At 49.5% G+C, this 24,274-nt stretch overlaps 1 protein-coding gene across 1 annotated transcript in view; it reads right to left on the bottom strand.

Annotated features, from left to right (window-relative positions):
• Nucleotides 1-24,274, bottom strand: part of LOC118382495 (N-lysine methyltransferase SMYD2-A-like) — a 69,922-nt gene that overhangs the window by 5,363 nt on the left and 40,285 nt on the right. Inside the window, 5 exon segments of the mRNA XM_052496225.1 lie at nucleotides 2,519-2,602; nucleotides 2,605-2,638; nucleotides 6,376-6,486; nucleotides 23,749-23,851; nucleotides 24,140-24,207. Coding sequence (XP_052352185.1) covers nucleotides 2,519-2,602; nucleotides 2,605-2,638; nucleotides 6,376-6,486; nucleotides 23,749-23,851; nucleotides 24,140-24,207 — 400 coding nt within the window.

Here is a 24,274-nt window from a genome sequence, read left to right as displayed (position 1 = left end):
GCTAGAGGTTAGACTCAATACAGCACATAGACCACTAGGGTGGTGCTAGAGGGTTAGACTCAATACTGCACATAGATCACTAGGGTGGTGCTAGGGGGTTAGAGACCCAATACAGCACATAGATCACTAGGGTGGTGCTAGGGGGTTAGAGACTCAATACAGCACATAGATCACTAGGGTGGTGCTAGGGGGTTAGACTCAATACAGCACATAGATCACTAGGGTGGTGCTAGGGGGTTAGGGACTCAATACTGCACATAGATCACTAGGGTGGTGCTAGGGGGTTAGGGACTCAATACAGCACATAGATCACTAGGGTGGTGCTAGGGGGTTAGGGACTCAATACAGCACATAGATCACTAGGGTGGTGCTAGGGGGTTAGGGACTCAATACAGCACATAGATCACTAGGGTGGTGCTAGGGGGTTCAAGACTCAATACTGCTTCCACCAGTCCAATGAGCTCACAGTATAAAGGGTATAAAGAGAGGAGAAAAGGAATTTGACTGTGGGCTAAGGTTCATAACAGGGGTGATGTGTGTGGAATTTGACTGTGGGCTAAGGTTCATAACAGGGGTGATGTGTGTGGAATTTGACTGTGGGCTAAGGTTCATAACAGGGGTGATGTGTGTGGAATTTGACTGTGGGCTAAGGTTCATAACAGGGGTGATGTGTGTGGAATTTGACTGTGGGCTAAGGTTCATAACAGGGGTGATGTGTGTGGGGTGACTGTGGGCTAAGGTTCATAACAGGGGTGATGTGTGGAATTTGACTGTGGGCTAAGGTTCATAACAGGGGTGATGTGTGTGGAATTTGACTGTGGGCTAGGTTCATAACAGGGGTGATGTGTGTGGAATGACTGTGGGCTAAGGTTCATAACAGGGGTGATGTGTGTGGAATTTGACTGTGGGCTAAGGTTCACTGCAGGGGTGATGTGTGTGGGGGGTGACTGTGGGCTAGGTTCATAACAGGGTGATGTGTGTGGAATTTGACTGTGGGCTAAGGTTCATAACAGGGGGTGATGTGTGTGGAATTTGACTGTGGGCTAAGGTTCATAACAGGGGTGATGTGTGTGGAAGGAAGGTCGTTCTAGTCCGGCGGCTATTGAGTCCATTCCTCACGGTCGCTGAGTGGTGTGGTACTGGACCTCTACTGGTACTGAACCTACTGGTACTGGACCTACTGGTACTGAACCTACTGGTACTGAACCTACTGGTACTGAACCTACTGGTACTGGACCTACTGGTACTGGACCTACTGGTACTGAACCTACTGGTACTGAACCTACTGGTACTGAACCTACTACAATCAAATGTATTTATATAGCCGGTCTTACATCAGCTGATATCTCAAGTGCTGTACAGAAACCCAGCCTATAACCCCAAACAGCAAGCAATGCAGGTGTAGAAGCTCGGTGGCTAGGAAAAACTCCCTAGAAAGGCCAAAACCTAGGAAGAGAAACCTAGAGAGGAACCAGGCTATGAGGAGTAGCCAGTCCTCTTCTGGCTGTGCCGGGTTGAGATTAGAAACCTAGAGAGGAACAGCTATGAGGGTGGCCAGTCCTCTTCTGGCTGTGCCGGGTTGAGATCAGAAACCTAGAGAGAGGAACCAGGCTATGAGGGGTGAACCCAGTCCTCTTCTGGCTGTGCGGGTTGAGATCAGAAACCTAGAGAGGAACCAGGCTATGAGGGTGGCCAGTCCTCTTCTGGCTGTGCTTGGGTCTACATGGGTCACAAACAACACAGGAACTGAAAACCTGACATTTCCATAGTGTAGCACCCCCCTCCCCAAACCTCCCTCCCCCTGTATCCAGGCACTAAAGTGGTAGCAGCCCGCAGAACACAGATAGAAATGACTCCTACAGAGTTAGGTATAAAAGGGTCAACTCTTGTTCTTTTATGTCGATTATTGTGCTCTTTTTATACTCATCAACTTGTCTATTGATTCGCTTTGGCGAATTTACTTTACGCTGTTGCTTGGCTAATTTACTTTACGCTGTTGATTGGCTAATTTACTTTACGCTGTCGATTGGCTCATTTACTTTACGCTGTCGATTGGCTCATTTACTTTACGCTGTCGATTGGCTCATTTACTTTACGCTGTCGATTGGCTCATTTACTTTACGCTGTCGATTGGCTCATTTACTTTACGCTGTCGATTGGCTCATTTACTTTACGCTGTCGATTGGCTCATTTACTTTACGCTGTCGATTGGCTCATTTACTTTACGCTGTCGATTGGCTCATTTACTTTACGCTGTTGATTGGCTCATTTACTTTACGCTGTTGATTGGCTCATTTACTTTACGCTGTTGATTGGCTCATTTACTTTACGCTGTTGAGGAAGAGAGGCAATTAAGCATTCACTTTACCACTCACTATATTGTGCACGTGACAAATAAACTGATTTGAGCGAGGGAGAGAGAGAGGAGAGAGAGAAGGAGGTAGATAAAGTGAGTGTGGGGATGGAGAGAGCGAAGGATGCGTAGAAACTAAGAGGTATACAGTAGGGAAAAGGATATTCTTGTAGTGCTTAGCTCTACGGAACTCTTCAATAACATTCCTGGCATAGTGAACCATCTTTCTGACCTCCTCTGGCTGTGGGGAGAGCTCAACTTTTGAAGCGCCATCTTACCTCCATCCTAGAGACAGTAGAGAGAGACAAAGAGAGAGAGAGAGAGAACAAGAGAGAGAGACAAGAGAGAGAGAGAGAGAGAGAGACAGAGAGAGAGAGACAAGAGAGAGAGACAAGAGAGAGAGACAAGAGAGAGAGACAAGAGAGAGAGAGAGAGCAAGAGAGAGAGACAAGAGAGAGAGAGAGACAAGAGAGAGAGAGAGACAAGAGAGAGAGACAAGAGAGAGAGAGCAGAGACAAGAGAGAGAGACAGAGAGAGAGACAAGAGAGAGAGACAAGAGAGAGAGAGAGACAGAGAGAGAGAGAGAGAGAGAGAGAGAGAGAGAGAGAGAGAGACAGAAGAGACACAGGAGAGAGAGACAGAAGAGACACAGGAGAGAGAGACAGAAGAGACACAGGAGAGAGAGAGAGACAGAGACACAGGAGAGAGAGAGAGACACAGGAAGAGGGACAAAGAGAGACATCTGAAACTGAAAGAAATGAGGGCTAGAATGGCTCAGAGGGGAGTGCATGTATTCTAGTTTTCACACGGACACGCAGACCAATAACACCACACACACGACTGCAGTGTGCTTTACTGCAGTGCGTCTCGCCTGCCCTACTGCAGTTACAGTGTGTGACCCACCCAGTTTTAAGAATTGTCCTTGTCTTGTATGGAGAGGGAAGAGGGAGAAGGTTAGCCGGTTCCTGTAGATACCCTCCTGTAGGTTTACACACCAGGGATGCTAGTATTACTACTACTACTAGTAGTAATACTACACACTACTAGTAGTAGTAGTAGTACTACTACTACTAGTAGTAATACTACTACTACTACTACCACTACCACTAGCAGCTACTACTAGTAGTAATGCTAGTAGCAACTACTACTACCAATCACTACTACTACTAGCAGCATTAAATATACTGCTACTGTAAATAGTAGTTAATGCTACTACTACTGGTAATACTACTACTGACTAGTAATGCTAGTAGTAATACTACTAGTAGTAGTACTGCTAGTAGTAATACTGCTAGTACTGTAATACTGCTAGTAATACTACTAGTAATACTACTGAGTAATGCTGCTAGTACTACTAGTAGTACTGCTACTAGTGGTAATACTACTACTACTAGTAGTATTACTACTACTAGTAGTACTACTAGTAGTCATTACTACTAGTAGTACTACTACTAGTAGTACTAGTAGTACTACTACTAGTAGTATTACTACTAGTAGTAGTAGTAGTAGTAGTGATTACTACTACTAGTATTACTACTACTAGTATTATTACTAGTATTACTACTACTAGTATTACAACTACTAGTACTAATACTAGTAGTAGTAGTATTACTACTACTAGTAGTAGTAGTATTACTACTACTAGTAGTAGTATTACTACTACTAGTAGTAGTAGTATTACTACTACTAGTAGTAGTAGTATTACTACTACTAGTAGTAGTAGTATTACTACTACTAGTACTAGTAGTATTACTACTACTAGTAGTAGTAGTATTACTACTACTAGTAGTAGTAGTATTACTACTACTAGTAGTAGTAGTATTACTACTACTAGTAGTAGTAGTAGTACTACTACTAGTAGTAGTAGTAGTATTACTACTAGTAGTAGTAGTATTACTACTACTAGTAGTAGTAGTATTACTACTAGTAGTAGTAGTATTACTACTAGTAGTAGTAGTAGTATACTAGTAGTATTAGTACTACTACTAGTAGTAGTAGTAATAGTAGTATTACTACTAGTAGTAGTATTACTACTAGTAATAAGTAGTAGTACTACTAGCTAGTAGTATTACTACTAGTAGTAGTATTACTACTAGTAGTAGTAGTATTACTACTAGTAGTAGTAGTAGTACTACTTAAGTAGTAGTAGGTAGTAGTAGTAGTAGTATTACTACTAGTAGTAACTACTGCTAGTATTACTACTAATCATACTACTAGTAGTAATACTACTACTAGTAGTGCTACTAGCTAATATTACTACTAGTAGTATATACTACTACTAGTAACTACTACTACTACTACTACTACTAGTACTACTACTACTACTACTAGTAGCTAATACTACTACTACTACTAGTAGTAATACTACTACTACTAGTGAATAATGACTACTGCTACTGCTAGTAATATACTACTAGTAATACTACTACTAGTAACTACTACTACTACTACTAGTAATACTACTACTACTACTAGTAATACTACTACTACTAGTAGTACTACTACTACTACTAGTACTACTGCTACTGCTACTAGTACTACTACTACTACTACTAGTAATACTACTACTAGTACTACTACTACTACTACTACATGTAGTATGCTACTGCTACTACTACTAGTAGTAATGCTACTACTACTACTAGTGATAATAGCTACACTACTACTACTACTAGTAGTAATACTACTACTACTACTACTACTAGTAATGCTGCTGCTGCTGCTGCTGCTGGTAGTGTGCTGCTGCTGCTGCTGCTGCTGGTGGTATTGCTGCTCTTTGCTGCTGCTGCTGGTGGTGATAACTGCTGCTGCTGCTGCTGGTGATGTGCTGCTGCTGCTGCTGCTGGTGGTGTGCTGCTGCTGCTGCTGGTGGTAATGCTACTACTGCTGCTGCTGGTGGTGTGCTGCTGCTGCTGGTGGTGTGCTGCTGCTGGTAATTGTGCTGCTGCTGCTGGTGGTGTGCTGCTGCTGCTGGTGAGTGTGCTGCTGCTGCTGGTGGTGATGCTGCTGCTGCTGGTGTTCGGCCGCTGCTGCTGCTGCTGGTGGTATTGCTGCTGCTGCTGGTAGTGATACTACTACTAGTAGTAATACTACTACTACTACTACTACTAGTTGTAGTAGTAGTAATAATAGTAGTAATAATAGTAGTAGTAGTAATAGTAATAATAGTAGTGGTAATAGTAGTAGTAATGCTAGTAGTGGTACTAGTAGTAGTAGTAATCGTAGTGGTAGTAGTTGTAATGCTAGTAGTAGTAGTACTAGTAATAATACTAGTAGTAGTAATACTAGTAGTAATACTAGTAGTGGTGTGGTTGTAATACTAGTAGTAGTAGTAGCAATGGTAGTAGTAATAGTAGTGGTAAAAGTAGTAGTAATGGCATTGAGTAGTAGTAGTAATAGTGGTAGTAGTAGTAGTAATAGTAGTAGTAGTAATAGTGGTAGTAGTAGTAGTAATAGTGGTAGTAGTAGTAATAGCATTGGTAGTAGTAGTTGTAATACTAGTAGTAGTAGTAGTAGTAATAGTAGTGGTAGTAGTTGTAATACTAGTAGTAGTAGTAGTAGTAGTAGTTGTAATACTAGTAGTAGTTAGTAGTAGTAGGTAATACCAGTAGTAGTAGTAGTAGTAGTAGTAGTAGTAGCAATAGCATTGGTAGTAGTAGTAATAGCATTGGTAGTAGTAGTAATAGTAGTGGTAGTAGTAGTAATAGCATTGGTAGTAGTAGTAATAGTGGTAGTAGTAGTAGTAATAGTGGTAGTAGTAGTAATAGTGGTAGTAGTAGTAATAGTGGTAGTAGTAGTAATAGTGGTAGTAGTAGTAATAGTGGTAGTAGTAGTAATAGTGGTAGTAGTAGTAGTAGTAGTAATAGTAATAGTAGTAATAGTAATAGTGGTAGTAGTAATAGTAATAGTGGTAGTAGTAGTAATAGTGGTAGTAGTAGTGTTTTCATAGGCTGTGCGCTAGTTACAGTGACCTATTATGGTCTGGTTTGTACGTCTGTGGTTACTAAGTTATTGTACTGTACCTTAGACCGTGTGGCACACTCATTACACACGCAGGTAAAGAAGTATGAATCCCTCAGTCTCTCGTTCCTGTCGTCTGTCGGGTAGAGCAGGTCAATGTAACTGTTGAAGATCTACACAAAGAGAGGAAGGGTTAACAGGACCTCCACAGAGAGAGGAAGAGGAAGGGTTAATAGGACCTCCACAGAGAGAGGAAGAGGAAGGGTTAACTGGACCTCCACAGAGAGAGGAAGAGGAAGGGTTAACAGGACCTCCACAGAGAGAGGAAGAGGAAGGGTTAATAGGACCTCCACAGAGAGAGGAAGGGAAGGGTTAACTGGACCTCCACAGAGAGGAAGGGAAGGGTTAACTGGACCTCCACAGAGAGGAAAAGGAAGGGTTAACAGGACCTCCACAGAGAGAGGAAGAGGAAGGGTTAATATGACCTCCACAGAGAGAGAGGAAGAGGAAGGTTAACTGGACCTCCACAGAGAGGAAGAGGAAGGGTTAACTGGACCTCCACAGAAGAGGAAGGAAGGGTTAACTGGACCTCCACAGAGAGAGGAAGAGGAAGGGTTAATAGGACCTCCACAGAGGAAGAGGAAGGTTAATAGGACCTCCACAGAGGAAGAGGAAGGGTTAACTGGACCTCCACAGAGTGAGAAGAGGAAGGGTTAACTGGACCTCCACAGAGAGAGAGGGAAGAGGAAGGGTTAACTGGACCACCACAGAGAGAGGGAAGAGGAAGGGTTAACTGGACCTCCACAGAGAGGAGGAGAGGAAGGGTTAACTGGACCTCCACAGAGAGAGAGGAAGAGGAAGGGTTAACTGGACCTCCGCAGAGAGAGGGAAGAGGAAGGGATAACAGGACCTCCGCAAGAGAGAGAGAGAGGAGGAAGGGTTAACTGGACCTCCGCAGAGAGAGAGGAGAGGAAGGGTTAACAGGACCTCCACAGAGAGAGAGGAAAGGGTTAACTGGACCTCCACAGAGAGAGGAAGAGGAAGGGTTAACTGGACCTCCACAGAGAAGAAAGAACTGGACCTCCACAGAAGAGGAAGAGGAAGGGTTAACTGGACCTCCACAGAGAGGAAGAGGAAGGGTTAACTGGACCTCCACAGAGAGAGGAAGGGTTAGGAACAGGGGAAGAGGAAGGGTTAACTGGACCTCCACAGAGAGAGAGGGAAAGAGGAAGGTTAACTGGACCTCCACAGAGAGAGAGGAAGAGGAAGGGATAACAGGACCTCCGCAGAGAGAGAGAGAAGGAAGGAAAGGGTTAACAGGACCTCCCACAGAGAGAGGAAGAGGAAGGGTTAACAGGAACAGAGGTTAACTGGACCTCCACAGAGAGAGGAAGAAGGGAAGGGTTAACTGGAAGAGGAAGAGGAAAGGGTTAACTGGACCTCCACAGAGAGAGGAAGAGGAAGGGTTAACTGGACCTCCACAGAGAGAGGGAAGAGGAAGGGTTAACTGGACCTCCACAGAGAGAGGAAGAGGAAGGGTTAACTGGACCTCCACAGAGAGAGGAAGAGGAAGGGTTAACTGGACCTCCACAGGACCTCCACAGAGAGGAAGAGGAAGGGTTAACTGGACCTCCACAGGAAGAGGAAGGGAAGGATAACAGGACCTCCAAGAGGAAGAGGTTAACAGGACCTCCACAGAGAGTGAGGAAGAGGAAGGGATAACAGGACCTCCACAGAGAGGGAAGAGGAAGGGTTAACTGGACCTCCACAGAGAGAGAGGAAGGAAAGAGGAAGGGTTAACTGGACCTCCAGAGAGAGAGAGAGGAAAGAGGAAGGGTTAACTGGACCTCCACAGAGAGAGGAAGAGGAAGGGTTAACAGGACCTCCACAGAGAGAGGAGAGGAAGGGTTAACTGGACCTCCTAGAGAGAGGAAGAGGAAGGGTTAACTGGACCTCCACAGAGAGAGGAAAGAGGAAGGGTTAACTGGACCTCCCACAGAGAGAAGGAAAGGAAGGGTTAACTGGACCTCCACAGAGAGAGGAGAAGGGTTAAGAGGAAGGGTTAACTGGACCTCCACAGAGAGGAAGAGGAAGGGTTAACTGGACCTCCACAGAGAGAGAGGAAGAGGAAGGGTTAACTGGACCTCCACAGAGAGAGAAGAGGAAGGGTTAACTGGACCTCCACAGAGAGGGGAAGAGGAAGGGTTAACTGGACCTCCACAGAGAGAGAGGAAGAGGAAGGGGTTAACTGGACCTCTCCACAGAGAGGAGGAAGAGGAAGGGTTAACTGGACCTCCCAGAGAGAGGAAGAGGAAGGGTTAACTGGACCTCCACAGAGAGAGGGGAAGAGGAAGGGTTAACTGGACCTCCACAGAGAGAGAGGAAGGGATAACAGGACCTCCACAGAGAGAGAGGAAGAGGAAGGGTTAACAGGACCTCCGCAGAGAGAGAGAGGAAGAGGAAGGGTTAACAGAACTGGACCTCCACAGAGAGAGGAGGAAGAGGAAGGGTTAACTGGACCTCCACAGAGAGAGGGAGAGGAAGGGTTAACTGGACCTCCACAGAGAGAGAAGAGGAAGGGGTTAACTGGACCTCCACAGAGAGAGGAAGAGGAAGGGTTAACTGGACCTCCGCAGAGAGAGGAAGAGGAAGGGTTAACTGGACCTCCACAGAGAGAGAGGAAGAACTGGAAGGGTTAACTGGACCTCCACAGAGAGAGGAAGAAGAGGAAGGGAAGAGGAAGGGTTAACTGGACCTCCAGAGAGAGGAAGAGGAAGGGTTAACTGACCTCCATGAGAGAGGAAGAGGAAGGGTTAACTGGACCTCCACAGAGAGAGGAAGAGGAAGGGTTAACTGGACCTCCACAGAGAGAGGAAGAGGAAGGGTTAACTGGACCTCCACAGAGAGAGAGGAAGAGATAACAGGTTGAACTGGACCTCCGCAGAGAGGAGGAAGAGGAAGGGTTAACTGGACCTCCACAGAGAGAGAGAGGAAGAGGAAGGGTTAACTGGACTCCACAGAGAGAGGAAGAGGAAGGGTTAACTGGACCTCCACAGAGAGAGGAAGAAGAGGAAGGGTTAACTGGACCTCAGAGAGAGAGAGGAAGAGGAAGGATAACAGGACAGAGAGAGGAAGAGGAAGGGTTAACTGGACCTCCACAGAGAGAGGAAGAGGAAGGGTTAACAGGACCTCCACAGAGAGAGGAAGAGGAAGGGTTAACTGAGAGAGGAAGAGGAAGGGTTAACTGACCTCCACAGAGAGAGGAAGAGGAAGGGTTAACTGGACCTCCACAGAGAGAGAGGAAGAGGAAGGGTTAACTGGAGGACCTCCACAGAGAGAGGAAGAGGAAGGGTTAACTGGACCTCACAGAGAGAGGAAGAGGAAGGGTTAACTGGACCTCCACAGAGAGAGGAAGAGGAAGGGTTAACTGGACCTCCACAGAGAGAGGAAGAGGAAGGGTTAACTGGACCTCCACAGAGAGAGGAAGAGGAAGGGTTAACTGGACCTCCACAGAGAGAGGAAGAGGAAGGGTTAACTGGACCTCCACAGAGAGAGAGAGAAGAACTGGAAGGGTTAACTGGACCTCCACAGAGAGAGGAAGAGGAAGGGTTAACTGGACCTCCACAGAGAGAGGAAGAGGAAGGGTTAACTGGACCACCACAGAGAGAGGAAGAGGAAGGGTTAACTGGACCTCCACAGAGAGAGAGGGAAGAGGAAGGGGTTAACTGGACCCTCCACAGAGAGAGGAAGAGGAAGGGTTAACTGGACCTCCACAGAGAGAGGAAGAGAAGGGTTAACTGGAAGGGTTAACTGGACCTCCACAGAGAGAGAGGAAGAGGAAGGGGATAACAGGACCTCCACAGAGAGGAGAGGAAGAGGAAGGATAACAGGACCTCCGCAGAGAGAGAGAGAGGAAGAGGAAGGGTGAACTGACCTCCGCAGAGAGAGAAGAGGAAGAGGAAGGGTTAACTGGACCTCCACAGAGAGGAAGAGGAAGGGTTAACTGGACCTCCACAGAGAGAGGAAGAGGAAGGGTTAACTGGACCTCCACAGAGAGAGAGGAAGAGGAAGAGGTTAACTGGACCTCCACAGAGAGGAAGAGGGAAGAGGAAGGGTTAACTGGACCTCCACAGAGAGAGAGGAAGAGGAAGGGATAACAGGACCTCCGCAGAGAGAGAGAGAGAGAGGAAGAGGAAGGGTTAACTGGACCTCCGCAGAGAGAGAGGGAAGAGGAAGGGTTAACAGGACCTCCACAGAGAGAGAAGGAAGGAAAGGAAGGGTTAACAGGACCTCCACAGAGAGAGGAAGGGAGTTAACTGGACCTCCACAGAGAGAGGAAGAGAAAGGGTTAACTGGACCTCCACAGAGAGAGGAAGAGGAAGGGTTAACTGGACCTCCACAGAGAGAGGAAGAGGAAGGGTTAACTGGACCTCCACAGAGAGAGGAAGAGAAGGGGTTAACTGGACCTCCACAGAGAGAGGAAGAGGAAGGGTTAATAGGACCTCCACAGAGAGAGGAAGAGGAAGGGTTAACTGGACCTCCACAGAGGAAGAGAAGGGTTAACAGGACCTCCACAGAGGAAGAGGAAGGGTTAACAGGACCTCCACAGAGAGAGAGGAAGAGGAAGGGTTAACTGGACCTCCACAGAGAGAGAGAAGAGGAAGGGTTAACTGGACCTCCACAGAGAGAGAGAGGAAGAGGAAGGGTTAACTGGACCTCCAGAGAGAGAGAGAGGAAGAGGAAGGGTTAACTGGACCTCCACAGAGGAAGAGGAAGGGTTAACAGGACCTCCACAGAGGAAGAGGAAGGGTTAACAGGACCTCCACAGAGAGAGAGAGAGGAAGGGTTAACTGGACCTCCACAGAGAGAGAGGAAAGGGTTAACTGGACCTCCACAGAGAGAGAGGAAGGGTTAACTGGACCTCCACAGAGAGAGAGAGGAAGAGGAAGGGTTAACTGGACCTCCACAGAGAGAGAGGAAGAGGAAGGGTTAACTGGACCTCCACAGAGAGAGAAGAGGAAGAACTGGAAGAGGTTAAGAGGAAGGGTTAACTGGACCTCACAGAGAGAGGAAGAGGAAGGGTTAACTGGACCTCCACAGAGAGGGAAAGGCTAAGACCTCCACAGGAAGGGTTAACTGGACCTCCACAGAGAGGAAGAGGAAGGGTTAACTGGACCTCCACAGAGAGAGAGGAAGAGTTAATAGGACCTCCACAGAGGAAGGAGGAAGGGTTAACAGGACCTCCACAGAGTGAGGAAGAGGAAGGGTTAACTGGACCTCCACAGAGAGAGAGGAAGAGGAAGGGTTAACTGGACCTCCACAGAGAGAGGAAGAGGAAGGGTTAACTGGACCTCCACAGAGAGAGAAGAGGAAGAACTGGAAGGGTTAACTGGACCTCCACAGAGAGGAAGAGAAGGGTTAAGAGGAGAGGAAGTTAACTGGACCTCCGCAGAGAGAGAAGAGGGGTTAAGAGGAAAGGGTTAACTGGACCTCCACAGAGAGAGAGGAAGGGTTAGGAAGGGTTAACAGGACCTCCACAGAGAGAGAGGAAGGGTTAACTGGACCTCCACAGAGAGAGAAGAGGAAGGGTTAACTGGACCTCCGCAGAGAGAGAGGGAAGAGGAAGGGTTAACAGGACCTCCGCAGAGAGAGAGAGGAAGAGGAAGGGTTAACAGGACCTCCACAGAGAGAGAGGAAGAGGAAGGGTTAACTGGACCTCCACAGAGAGAGAAGAGGAAGGGTTAACTGGACCTCCACAGAGAGAGGAAGAGGAAGGGGTTAACTGGACCTCCACAGAGAGAGGAAGAAGGAAGGGTTAACTGGACCTCCACAGAGAGAGAAGAGGAAGGGTTAACTGGACCTCCACAGAGAGAGAGGAAGAGGAAGGGTTAACTGGACCTCCACAGAGAGAGAGGAAGAGGAAGGGATAACAGGACCTCCGAGAGAGAGAGAGAGAGAGAAGAGGAAGGGTTAACTGGACCTCCGCAGAGAGAGAGGAAGAGGAAGAGGAAGGGTTAACAGGACTTCACAGAGAGAGGAAGGGTTAACTGAAGAGGAAGGGTTAACTGGACCTCCACAGAGAGAGGAAGAGGAAGGGTTAACTGGACCTCCTGGACAGAGAGAGGAAGAGGAAGGGTTAACTGGACTCTCCACAGAGAGAGGAAGAGGAAGGGTTAATAGGACCTCCACAGAGAAGAGGAAGAGGAACAGAGGAAGAGGAAGGGAGTTAACTGGACCTCCACAGAGAGAGGAAGAGGAAGGGTTAACTGGACCTCTCCACAGAGAGAGGAAAGAGAAGGGTTAACTGGACCTCCAGAGAGAGGAAGAGGAAGGGTTAACTGGACCTCCACAGAGGAAGAGGAAGAACAGGACCTCCACAGAGGAAGAGGAAGGGTTAACAGGACCTCCACAGAGAGGAAGAGGAAGGGTTAACTGGACCTACAGAGAGAGGAAGAGGAAGAGAGAGAGGAAGGTTAACTGGACCACCACAGAGAGAGGAAGAGGAAGGGTTAACTGGACCTCCACAGAGAGAGGAAGAGGAAGGGTTAACTGGACCTCCACAGAGAGAGGAAGAAGGGTTAATATGACTACAGGTTAACTGGACCTCCACAGAGAGAGAGGAAGAGGAAGGGTTAACTGGACCTCCACAGAGAGAGAGGAAGAGGAAGAGGAAGAGGAAGGGTAACAGGACCTCCAGAGTGAGGAAGAGGAAGGGTTAACTGAGGAAGAGGAAGGGTTAACAGGACCTCCACAGAGAGGGGAAGAGGAAGGGTTAACAGAGAGAGAGAGGAAGAGGAAGGGTTAACTGGACCTCCACAGAGAGAGAGGAAGAGGAAGGGTTAACAGACCTCCACAGAGAGAGAAGAGGAAGGGGTTAACTGGACCTCCACAGAGAGAGGAAGAGGAAGGGTTAACTGGACCTCCACAGAGAGAGGAAGAGGAAGGGTTAACTGGACTCCACAGAGAGAGGAAGAGGAAGGGTTAACTGGACCTCCGCAGAGAGAGAGGAAGAGGAAGGGTTAACTGGACCTCCACAGAGAGAGAGGAAGAGGAAGGGTTAACTGGACCTCCACAGAGAGGAAGAGGAGGAAGAGGAAGGGATAACAGGACCTCCACAGAGAGAGGAAGAGATGGGTTAACTGAGGAAGAGGAAGGGTTAACTGGACCTCCGCAGAGAGGAAGAGAGGGTTAACTGAGAGAGAGGGTTAACAGGACTCCACAGAGAGAGAGGAAGAGGAAGGGGTTAACTGGACCTCCGAGAGAGAGGAAAGAGGAAGGGTTAACAGGACCCTCCACAGAGAGAGGAAGAGGAAGGGTTAACAGGACCTCCACAGAGAGAGGAAGAGAAGGGTTAACTGGACCTCCACAGAGAGAGGAAGAGGAAGGGTTAACTGGACCTCCACAGAGAGAGGAAGAGGAACTGGGTTAACTGGACCTCCACAGAGAGAGGAAGAGGAAGGGGTTAACTGGACCTCCACAGAGAGAGGAAGAGGAAGGGTTAACTGGACCTCCACAGAGAGAGGAAGAGGAAGGGTTAACTGACCTCCACAGAGAGAGGAAGAGGAAGGTTAACTGGACCTGCACAGAGTGAGGAAGAGGAAGGGTTAACTGGACCTCTTAACCACAGAGAGAGGAAGAGGAAGGGTTAACTGGACCTCCACAGAGAGAGGAAGAAGGTTAACTGAACAGAGGTTAACTGGACTAACTGACTACAGAGAGAGGAAGAGGAAGGGTTAACTGACCTCCACAGAGAGAGGAAGAGGAAGGGTTAACAGACCTCCACAGAGAGAGGAAGAGGAAGGGTTAACAGGACCTCCACAGAGAGAGGAAGAGGAAGGGTTAACTGAGAGAGGAAGAGGAAGGGTTGACCCTCCACAGAGAGAGGAAGAGGAAGGGTTAACTGGACCCTCCACAGAGAGAGGAAGAGGAAGGGTAACTGACCTACAGAGAGAGTGAAGAGGAAGGGTTAACTGACCTCCACAGAGAGAGAGGAAGAGGAAGGGTTAACTGGACCTCCACAGAGAGAGAGGAAGAGGAAGGGGACCTCCATAACTGGGACCTCCACAGAGAGAGAGGAAGAGGAAAGGGTTAACTGGACCTCCGCAGAGAGAGAGAGGAAGAGGAAGGGTTAACAGGACCTCCACAGAGAGAGAGGTAGAAGGGTTAACTGAGAGAAGAGGAAGGGTGAACTGGACCTCCGCAGAGAGAGAAGAGGAAGGGTTGGAGGAAGGGAGAAGGTTAACTGGACCTCCGAGAGAGGAAGAGGAAGGGGTTAACTGGAGAGAGGAAGAGGAGGAAGAGGGAAAGAGGAAGGGTTAACTGGACCTCCACAGAGAGAGGAAGAGGAAGGGTTAACTGACCTCCACAGAGAGAGGAAGAGGAAGGGTTAACTGGACCTCCACAGAGAGAGGAAGAGGAAGAACTGGACCTCCACAGGTTAACTGACCTCCACAGAGAGAGGAAGAGGAAGAACTGGAACAGAGGTTAACTGGACCTCCACAGAGAGAGAGGAAGAGGAAGGGTTATAACAGAGAGAGGAAGAGGAAGGGTTAACTCCGCAGAGAGAGGAGAGAGAGAGGAAGAGGAAGAGGAAGGGTTAACTGGACCCTCCACAGAGAGAGGAAGAGGAAGAACTGGAAGAGGAGGAAGAGGAAGGGTTAACTGGAGGACCTCCACAGAGAGAGAGGAAGAGGAAGGGTTAACTGGACCCTCCACAGAGAGAGGGAAGGGTTAACAGGACCTCCACAGAGAGAGAGGAAAGAGAAGGTGAACTGGGGTTAACTGGACCTCCGCAGAGAGAGGAAGAGGAAGGGTTAACTGGACCTCCACAGAGAGAGGAAGAGGAAGGGTTAACTGACCTCCACAGAGAGAGGAAGAGGAAGGGTTAACTGGACCCTCCACAGAGAGAGAGGAAGAGGAAGGGTTAACTGGACCTCCACAGAGAGAGAGAAGAGGAAGGGTTAACTGGACCTCCCACAGAGGAAGAGGAAGGGTTAACAGACCTCCGAGAGAGGAAGAGGAAGGGTTAACTGACCTCCGCAGAGAGAGAGAAGAGGAAGGGTTAACTGGACCTCCACAGAGAGAGAGGAAGAGGAAGGGTTAATTGACCCTCCACAGAGAGAGGAAGGGTTAGGAAGAGGAGGAAGAGAAAGGGTTAACTGGACCTCCAGAGAGAGAGAGGAAGAGGAAGGGTTAACTGGACCTCCACAGAGAGAAGAGGAAGGGTTAACAGGACCTCCACAGAGGAAGAGGAAGGGTTAACTGACCTCCACAGAGAGAGGAAGAGGAAGGGTTAACAGGGACCTCCACAGAGAGAGAAGAGGAAGGGTTAACAGGACCTCCAGAGAGAAGAGGAAGGGTTAACTGGACCTCCACAGAGGAGAGAAGGGTTAACAGAGAGTGAGGAAGAGGAAGGGTTAACTGGACCTCCACAGAGAGAGAGAGAGAGAGGAGGAAGGGTTAACTGGACCTCCAGAGAGAGAGAGAGGAAGAGGAAGGGAAGAGGAAGGGTTAACAGACTCCACAGAGGAAGAGGAAGGGTTAACAGGAAGGGTGGTTAACTGGGACCTCCACAGAGAGGGGAAGGGTTAGGAGAGGGTTAACTGGACCTCCACAGAGAGAGGAAAGAGGAAGGGTTAACAGGAGAGAGAGGAAGAGGAAGGGTTAACTGACCTCCACAGAGTGAGAGAAGAGGAAGGGTTAACTGACCTCCACAGAGAGAAGAGGAAGAGGAAGGGTTAACTGACCTCCACAGAGAGAGGAAGAGAAGTGGTTAACAGGACCTCCACAGAAGGGGAAGAGGAAGGGTTAACTGACTCCACAGAGAGAGAGAGGAAGAGGAAGGGTTAACTGGACCTCCACAGAGAGAGGGGAAGAGGAAGAGAGAAGGGTTAACTGGACTCTCCCGCAGAGAGAGAGAGGAAGAGGAAGGGTTAACTGACCTCCGCAGAGAGAGAGAGGAAGAGGAAGGGTTAACAGGACCTCCACAGAGAGAGAGGAAGGGTTAACAGGACCTCCACAGAGAGAGAGAGGAAGGGTTAACTGGACCTCCACAGAGAGAGGAAGAGGAAGGGTTAACTGGACCTCCGCAGAGAGAGAGAGAGGAAGAGGAAGGGTTAACAGGACCTCCACAGAGAGAGAGGAAGAGGAAGGGTTAACTGACCTCCACAGAGAGAGGAAGAGGAAGGGTTAACTGACCTCCACAGAGAGAGGAAGAGGAAGGGTTAACTGACCTCCACAGAGGAGGAGAGGAAGGGTTAACTGGACCTCCACAGAGAGAGGAAGAGGAAGGGTTAACTGGACCTCCACAGAGAGGAAGAGGAAGGGTTAACTGGACCTCCACAGAGAGAGAGGAAGAGGAAGGGATAACAGGACCTCCGCAGAGAGAGAGAGAGAGGAAGAGGAAGGGTTAACTGGACCTCCGCAGAGAGAGAGAGGAAGAGGAAGGTTAACAGGACCTCCACAGAGAGAGAGGAAGAGGAAGGGTTAACAGGACCTCCACAGAGAGAGGAAGAGGAAGGGTTAACTGGACCCTCCACAGAGAGAGGAAGAGGAAGGGGCTAACTGGACCTCCACAGAGAGAGGAAGAGGAAGGGTTAACTGGACCTCCACAGAGAGAGGAAGAGGAAGGGTTAACCTCCACAGAGAGAGGAAGAGGAAGGGTTAACTGGACCTCCACAGAGAGAGGAAGAGGAAGGGTTAACTGACCTCCACAGAGAGGAAGAGGAAGAACTGGAACAGAGGTTAACTGGACCTCCACAGAGAGAAGAGGAAGGGTTAGGAAGGGAGGAAGAGGAAGGTTAACTGGACCTCCACAGAGAGAGGAAGAGGAAGGGTTAACTGGACCTCCACAGAGAGAGGAAGAGGAAGGTTAACTGTTTAACTGGACCACCAGAGAGAGAGGAAGAGGAAGGGATAGACCTCCGCAGAGAGAAGAGGAAGAGGAAGGGTTAACAGGACCTGCAGACCTCCACAGAGAGAGAGGAAGAGGAAGGGTTAACAGGACCTCCACAGAGGAGGAAGAGGAAGGTTAACTGGACCTCCACAGAGAGAGAGGAAGAGAAGAACTGACCTCCACAGAGAGAGAGAGGAAGAGGAAGGGTTAACTGGACCTCCACAGAGAGAGAGGAAGAGGAAGGGTTAACTGGACCTCCACAGAGGAAGAGGAGGGTTAAGACCTCCACAGAGGAAGAGGGGTTATTAACAGGACCTCCGCAGAGAGAGAGAGAGGAAGAGAGAAGGGTTAACAGAGACCTCCGAGAGAGAGAGAGAGAGAGGAAGAGGAAGGGTTAACAGAGAGAGAGAGAGGAAGAGGAAGGGAGAGAGGAAGAGGGAAGGGTTAACTGGAGAGAGGGGAAGAGGAAGGGTTAACCCTCCACAGAGAGAGGGAAGAGGAAGGGTTAACAGGACTCTCCACAGAGTGAGGAAGAGGAAGGGTTAACTGGACTGACTCCACAGAGAGAGGGGAAGAGGAAGTTAACTGAGAGAGAAGAGGAAGGGTTAACTGGACCTCCACAGAGAGAGAGAGAAGAGGAAGGGTTAACTGGACCTCCAGAGAGAGAGAGAGGAAGAGGAAGGGTTAACTGGACAGGACCTCCACAGAGGAAGAACAGGAACAGGGTTAACAGAGACCTCCACAGAGGAAGAGGAAGGGTTAACAGGACCTCCACAGAGAGAGAGAGAGGAAGGGTTAACTGGACCTCCACAGAGAGAGGAAGAGGAAGGGTTAACAGGACTGGACTCCACAGAGAGAGAGAAGGGTCCACAGAGAGAGGAAGAGAAGGGTAACTGGACCTCCACAGAGAGAGAGGAAGAGGAAGAGGAAGGGTTAACTGGACCTCCAGAGAGAGAGAGGAAGAGGAAGGGTTAACTGGACCCTCCACAGAGAGAGAGAGGAAGAGGAAGGGTTAACTGGATGACTGGACTCCACAGAGAGAGGAAGAGGAAGGGTTAACTGGACCTCCAGAGAGAGGAAGAGGAAGGGTTAACTGGAACAGGAGGAAGAGGAAGGGTTAACTGGACCTCCACAGAGAGAGGGAAGGGTTAACTGGAAGGGTTAACTGGAGCACAGAGAGAGGAAGAGGAAGGGAACTGGGACCACAGAGAGAGGGAAGAGGAAGGGTAACTGGAACCACAGAGAGAGGAAGAGTGAAGGTTAACTGACTCCACAGAGAGAGAAGAGGAAGGGTTAACTTGGAAGGAAGAGGAAGGGTTAACTGACCTCCACAGAGAGAGGGGAAGAGGAAGGGTTAACTGGACCTCCACAGAGAGAGAGAGGAAGAGGAAGGGGTTGGAGAGAGAGAGGAAGAGGAAGGGTTAACAGACCTCTCCGCAGAGAGAGAGAGGAAGAGGAAGGGTTAACAGAGAGAGAGAGGAAGAGGAAGGGTGAGGAAGAGGAAGGTAACTGGACCTCCGAGAGAGAGGAAGAGGAAGGGTTAACACCTCCACAGAGAGAGAGAGGAAGAGGAAGGGTTAACTGACCTCCGCAGAGAGAGGAAGAGGAAGGGTTAACTGGAACAGAGGAAGAGGAAGGGTTAACAGGACCTCCACAGAGGAAGAGAAGGGTTAAGGAGTTAACACAGGAGAGAGGAAGGGTTAACAGGACTCCACAGAGAGAGAGGAAGGGTTAACTGGACCTCCACAGAGAGAGGAAGAGGAAGGGTTAACTGGACCTCCACAGAGAGAGAGAGGAAGAGGAAGGGTTGGACCTCCACAGGACTCCACAGAGAGAGAGAGGAAGGGTTAACTGGCCTCCACAGAGAGGGGAAGAGGAAGGTTAACTGGACCTCCACAGAGAGAGGAAGAGGAAGGGTTAACTGGACCTCCACAGAGTGAGAGGAAGAGGAAGGGTTAACTGGACCTCCACAGAGAGAGGGAAGAGGAAGGGTTAACTGGACCTCCACAGAGAGGAAGAGGAAGGGTTAACTGGACCTCCACAGAGAGAGGAAGAGGAAGGGTTAACTGGACCTCCACAGAGAGAGAAGGAAGGGTTAACTGGACCTCCGCAGAGGATAAGGGTTAACTGAGGAGAGAGAGAGGAAGAGGAAGGGTTAACAGACCTCCACAGAGAGAGGAAGGGGTTGAGGACACAGAGAGAGAGAGGGTTAACTGGACCTCCAATAGAGAGAGAAGAGGAAGGGTTAACTGGACCTCCGCAGAGAGAGAGAGGAAGAGGAAGGGTTAACAGGACCCCACAGAGAGAGAGAGGAAGAGGAAGGGTTAACTGGACCTCCACAGAGAGAGAAGGAAGAACTGGAAGGGTTAACTGGAGGACTTCCACAGAGAGAGGAAGAGGAAGGGTTAACTGGACCTCCACAGAGAGAGGAAGAGGAAGGGTTAACTGGACCTCCACAGAGAGAGAGGAAGAGGAAGGGTTAACTGGACCTCCACAGAGAGAGGAAGAGGAAGGGTTAACTCCACAGAGAGAGTGGAAGAGGAAGGTTAACCTCCACAGAGAGAGGAAGAGGAAGGGTTAACTGGACCTCCACAGAGAGAGGAAGAGGAAGGGTTAACTGGACCTCCACAGAGAGAGGAAGAGGAAGGGTTAACTGGACCTCTCCACAGAGAGAGGAAGAGGGGTTAACTGACTCCACAGGAGAGGAAGAGGAAGGGTTAACTGGACCTGCACAGAGAGAGGAAGAGGAAGGGTTACTGGACCTCCACAGAGAGAGGAAGAGGAAGGGTTAACTGGACCACCACAGAGAGAGGAAGAGGAAGGCTCAACTGGACCTCCACAGAGAGAGGAAGAGGAAGGGTTAACTGGACCTCCCACAGAGAGGGAAGAGGAAGGGTTAACTGGACCTCCACAGAGAGAGAGGAAGAGGAAGGGTTAACTACAGAGAGAGAGGAAGAGGAAGGATAACAGGACCTCCGCAGAGAGAGAGAGAGGAAGAGGAAGGGTTAACAGACCTCCGCAGAGAGAGAGAGGAAGAGGGAAGAGCACAGGACCTCCACAGAGAGAGAGGAAGAGGAAGGGTTAACAGACCTCCACAGAGTGAGGAAGAGGAAGGGTTAACTGGACCTCCACAGAGAGAGAGGAAGAGGAAGGGTTAACTGGACCTCCACAGAGAGAGAGAGGAAGAGGAAGGGTTAACTGGACCTCCAGAGAGAGAGAGGAAGAGGAAGGGTTAACTGGACCTCCACAGAGGAAGAGGAAGGGTTAACAGGACCTCCACAGAGGAAGAGGAAGGGTTAACAGGACCTCCACAGAGAGAGAGAGAGGAAGGGTTAACAGGACCTCCACAGAGAGAGAGGAAGGGTTAACAGGACCTCCACAGAGAGAGAGGAAGGGTTAACTGGACCTCCACAGAGAGAGAGAGGAAGAGGAAGGGTTAACTGGACCTCCACAGAGAGAGAGAGGAAGAGGAAGGGTTAACTGGACCTCCACAGAGAGAGAGAGGAAGAGGAAGGGTTAATATGACCTCCACAGAGAGAGGAAGAGGAAGGGTTAACTGGACCTCCACAGAGAGGGGAAGAGGAAGGGTTAACTGGACCTCCACAGAGAGAGGAAGAGGAAGGGTTAACAGGACCTCCACAGAGTGAGGAAGAGGAAGGGTTAACTGGACCTCCACAGAGAGAGAGGAAGAGGAAGGGTTAACTGGACCTCCACAGAGAGAGGGGAAGAGGAAGGGTTAACTGGACCTCCACAGAGAGAGAGAGGAAGAGGAAGGGTTAACTGGACCTCCACAGAGAGAGAGAGGAAGAGGAAGGGTTAACTGGACCTCCGCAGAGAGAGAGAGGAAGAGGAAGGGTTAACTGGACCTCCGCAGAGAGAGAGAGGAAGAGGAAGGGTTAACAGGACCTCCACAGAGAGAGAGGAGAGGGTTAACAGGACCTCCACAGAGAGAGAGGAAGGGTTAACTGGACCTCCACAGAGAGAGGAAGAGGAAGGGTTAACTGGACCTCCGCAGAGAGAGAGAGGAAGAGGAAGGGTTAACAGGACCTCCACAGAGAGAGAGGAAGAGGAAGGGTTAACTGGACCTCCACAGAGAGAGGGAGAGGAAGGGTTAACTGGACCTCCACAGAGAGAGGAAGAGGAAGGGTTAACTGGACCTCCACAGAGAGAGGAAGAGGAAGGGTTAACTGGACCTCCACAGAGAGAGGAAGAGGAAGGGTTAACTGGACCTCCACAGAGAGAGGAAGAGGAAGGGTTAACTGGACCTCCACAGAGAGAGAGGAAGAGGAAGGGATAACAGGACATCCGCAGAGAGAGAGAGAGGAAGAGGAAGGGTTAACTGGACCTCCGCAGAGAGAGAGAGGAAGAGGAAGGGTTAACAGGACCTCCACAGAGAGAGAGGAAGAGGAAGGGTTAACTGGACCTCCACAGAGAGAGGAAGAGGAAGGGTTAACTGGACCTCCACAGAGAGAGGAAGAGGAAGGGTTAACTGGACCTCCACAGAGAGAGGAAGAGGAAGGGTTAACTGGACCTCCACAGAGAGAGGAAGAGGAAGGGTTAACTGGACCTCCACAGAGAGAGGAAGAGGAAGGGTTAACTGGACCTCCACAGAGAGAGGAAGAGGAAGGGTTAACTGGACCTCCACAGAGAGAGGAAGAGGAAGGGTTAACTGGACCTCCACAGAGAGAGGAAGAGGAAGGGTTAACTGGACCTGCACAGAGAGAGGAAGAGGAAGGGTTAACTGGACCTCCACAGAGAGAGGAAGAGGAAGGGTTAACTGGACCACCACAGAGAGAGGAAGAGGAAGGGTTAACTGGACCTCCACAGAGAGAGGAAGAGGAAGGGTTAACTGGACCTCCACAGAGAGAGGAAGAGGAAGGGTTAACTGGACCTCCACAGAGAGAGAGGAAGAGGAAGGGTTAACTGGACCTCCACAGAGAGAGAGGAAGAGGAAGGGATAACAGGACCTCCGCAGAGAGAGAGAGAGGAAGAGGAAGGGTTAACTGGACCTCCGCAGAGAGAGAGAGGAAGAGGAAGGGTTAACAGGACCTCCACAGAGAGAGAGGAAGAGGAAGGGTTAACTGGACCTCCACAGAGAGAGGAAGAGGAAGGGTTAACTGGACCTCCACAGAGAGAGGAAGAGGAAGGGTTAACTGGACCTCCACAGAGAGAGGAAGAGGAAGGGTTAACTGGACCTCCACAGAGAGAGGAAGAGGAAGGGTTAACTGGACCTCCACAGAGAGAGAGGAAGAGGAAGGGTTAACTGGACCTCCACAGAGAGAGAGGAAGAGGAAGGGTTAACTGGACCTCCACAGAGAGAGAGGAAGAGGAAGGGTTAACTGGACCTCCACAGAGAGAGAGGAAGAGGAAGGGATAACAGGACCTCCGCAGAGAGAGAGAGAGAGAGGAAGAGGAAGGGTTAACTGGACCTCCGCAGAGAGAGAGAGGAAGAGGAAGGGTTAACAGGACCTCCACAGAGAGAGAGGAAGAGGAAGGGTTAACTGGACCTCCACAGAGAGAGGAAGAGGAAGGGTTAACTGGACCTCCACAGAGAGAAGGAAGAGGAAGGGTTAACTGGACCTCCACAGAGAGAGGAAGAGGAAGGGTTAACTGGACCTCCACAGAGAGAGGAAGAGGAAGGGTTAACTGGACCTCCACAGAGAGAGGAAGAGGAAGGGTTAACTGGACCTCCACAGAGAGAGGAAGAGGAAGGGTTAACTGGACCTCCACAGAGAGAGGAAGAGGAAGGGTTAACTGGACCTCCACAGAGAGAGGAAGAGGAAGGGTTAACTGGACCTCCACAGAGAGAGGAAGAGGAAGGGTTAACTGGACCTCCACAGAGAGAGGAAGAGGAAGGGTTAACTGGACCTCCACAGAGAGAGGAAGAGGAAGGGTTAACTGGACCTCCACAGAGAGAGGAAGAGGAAGGGTTAACTGGACCTCCACAGAGAGAGGAAGAGGAAGGGTTAATAGGACCTCCACAGAGGAAGAGGAAGGGTTAACAGGACCTCCACAGAGTGAGGAAGAGGAAGGGTTAACTGGACCTCCACAGAGTGAGGAAGAGGAAGGGTTAACTGGACCTCCACAGAGAGAGAGAGGAAGAGGAAGGGTTAACTGGACCTCCACAGAGAGAGAGAGGAAGAGGAAGGGTTAACTGGACCTCCACAGAGGAAGAGGAAGGGTTAACAGGACCTCCACAGAGGAAGAGGAAGGGTTAACAGGACCTCCACAGAGAGAGGAAGGGTTAACAGGACCTCCACAGAGAGAGAGGAAGGGTTAACAGGACCTCCACAGAGAGAGAGGAAGGGTTAACAGGACCTCCACAGAGAGAGAGGAAGGGTTAACAGGACCTCCACAGAGAGAGAGGAAGGGTTAACTGGACCAGGGTTCAGAGTTCAGGTTTATTGGGTGTGTGGTATGGTGTGTGAGTGTTCAGTGTGTGGCTTGGTTATTTTATCCTTGTGGGAACTTAAAAACCCTAAAAACGAAAACAAGGAAAATGTGTGTGTGCGTCTCAGCGCGTGTTCAGGCCAGGTCTCACCTCATCTCCAGGCTGGATGTCCTGCACGGCTCGTACCTCAGCTACTGTCCCCTTATAGGTGACGATGACGTTAGGACTACAACTATGGTTCATCAATGCTACACTGGAGTGACGAGAGAGGGACGAGAGAGGGACGAGAGAGGGACGAGAGGGGGACGAGAGGGGGACGAGAGGGGGACGAGAGGGGGACGAGAGGGGGACGAGAGGGGGACGAGAGGGGGAGAAATGAAGATGATAACGTCTTTGTGTCATCCATTCGCATTGATTGTGATTCTATCATTCCTATCATGTATTTAATATCTCTATGTTTAAAATGTTGAATCCAACATTTTGAATACTGCTATTGCATTGGTGTGAATGGGTCCAGACAGTGACAACATTGTAGACTTACTCAGGGAACACAGCAGAGCCCAGGTGAGACAGCTCCTCATCCTCTATGGTGAAACCATTACAGTTTACCTACAGGGGAGTAGAGAGACAGGTGGGAGAAGGTGAGGGGGTGTAGAGAGACAGGGGGTAGAGACAG

The sequence above is a fragment of the Oncorhynchus keta genome, chromosome 35, assembly GCF_023373465.1.
Source record: "Oncorhynchus keta strain PuntledgeMale-10-30-2019 chromosome 35, Oket_V2, whole genome shotgun sequence".
NCBI classification, from domain to species: domain Eukaryota; kingdom Metazoa; phylum Chordata; class Actinopteri; order Salmoniformes; family Salmonidae; genus Oncorhynchus; species Oncorhynchus keta.
Note: the sequence above shows the minus strand (reverse complement) of the source record. Positions and strands in the feature narration are given on the sequence as shown.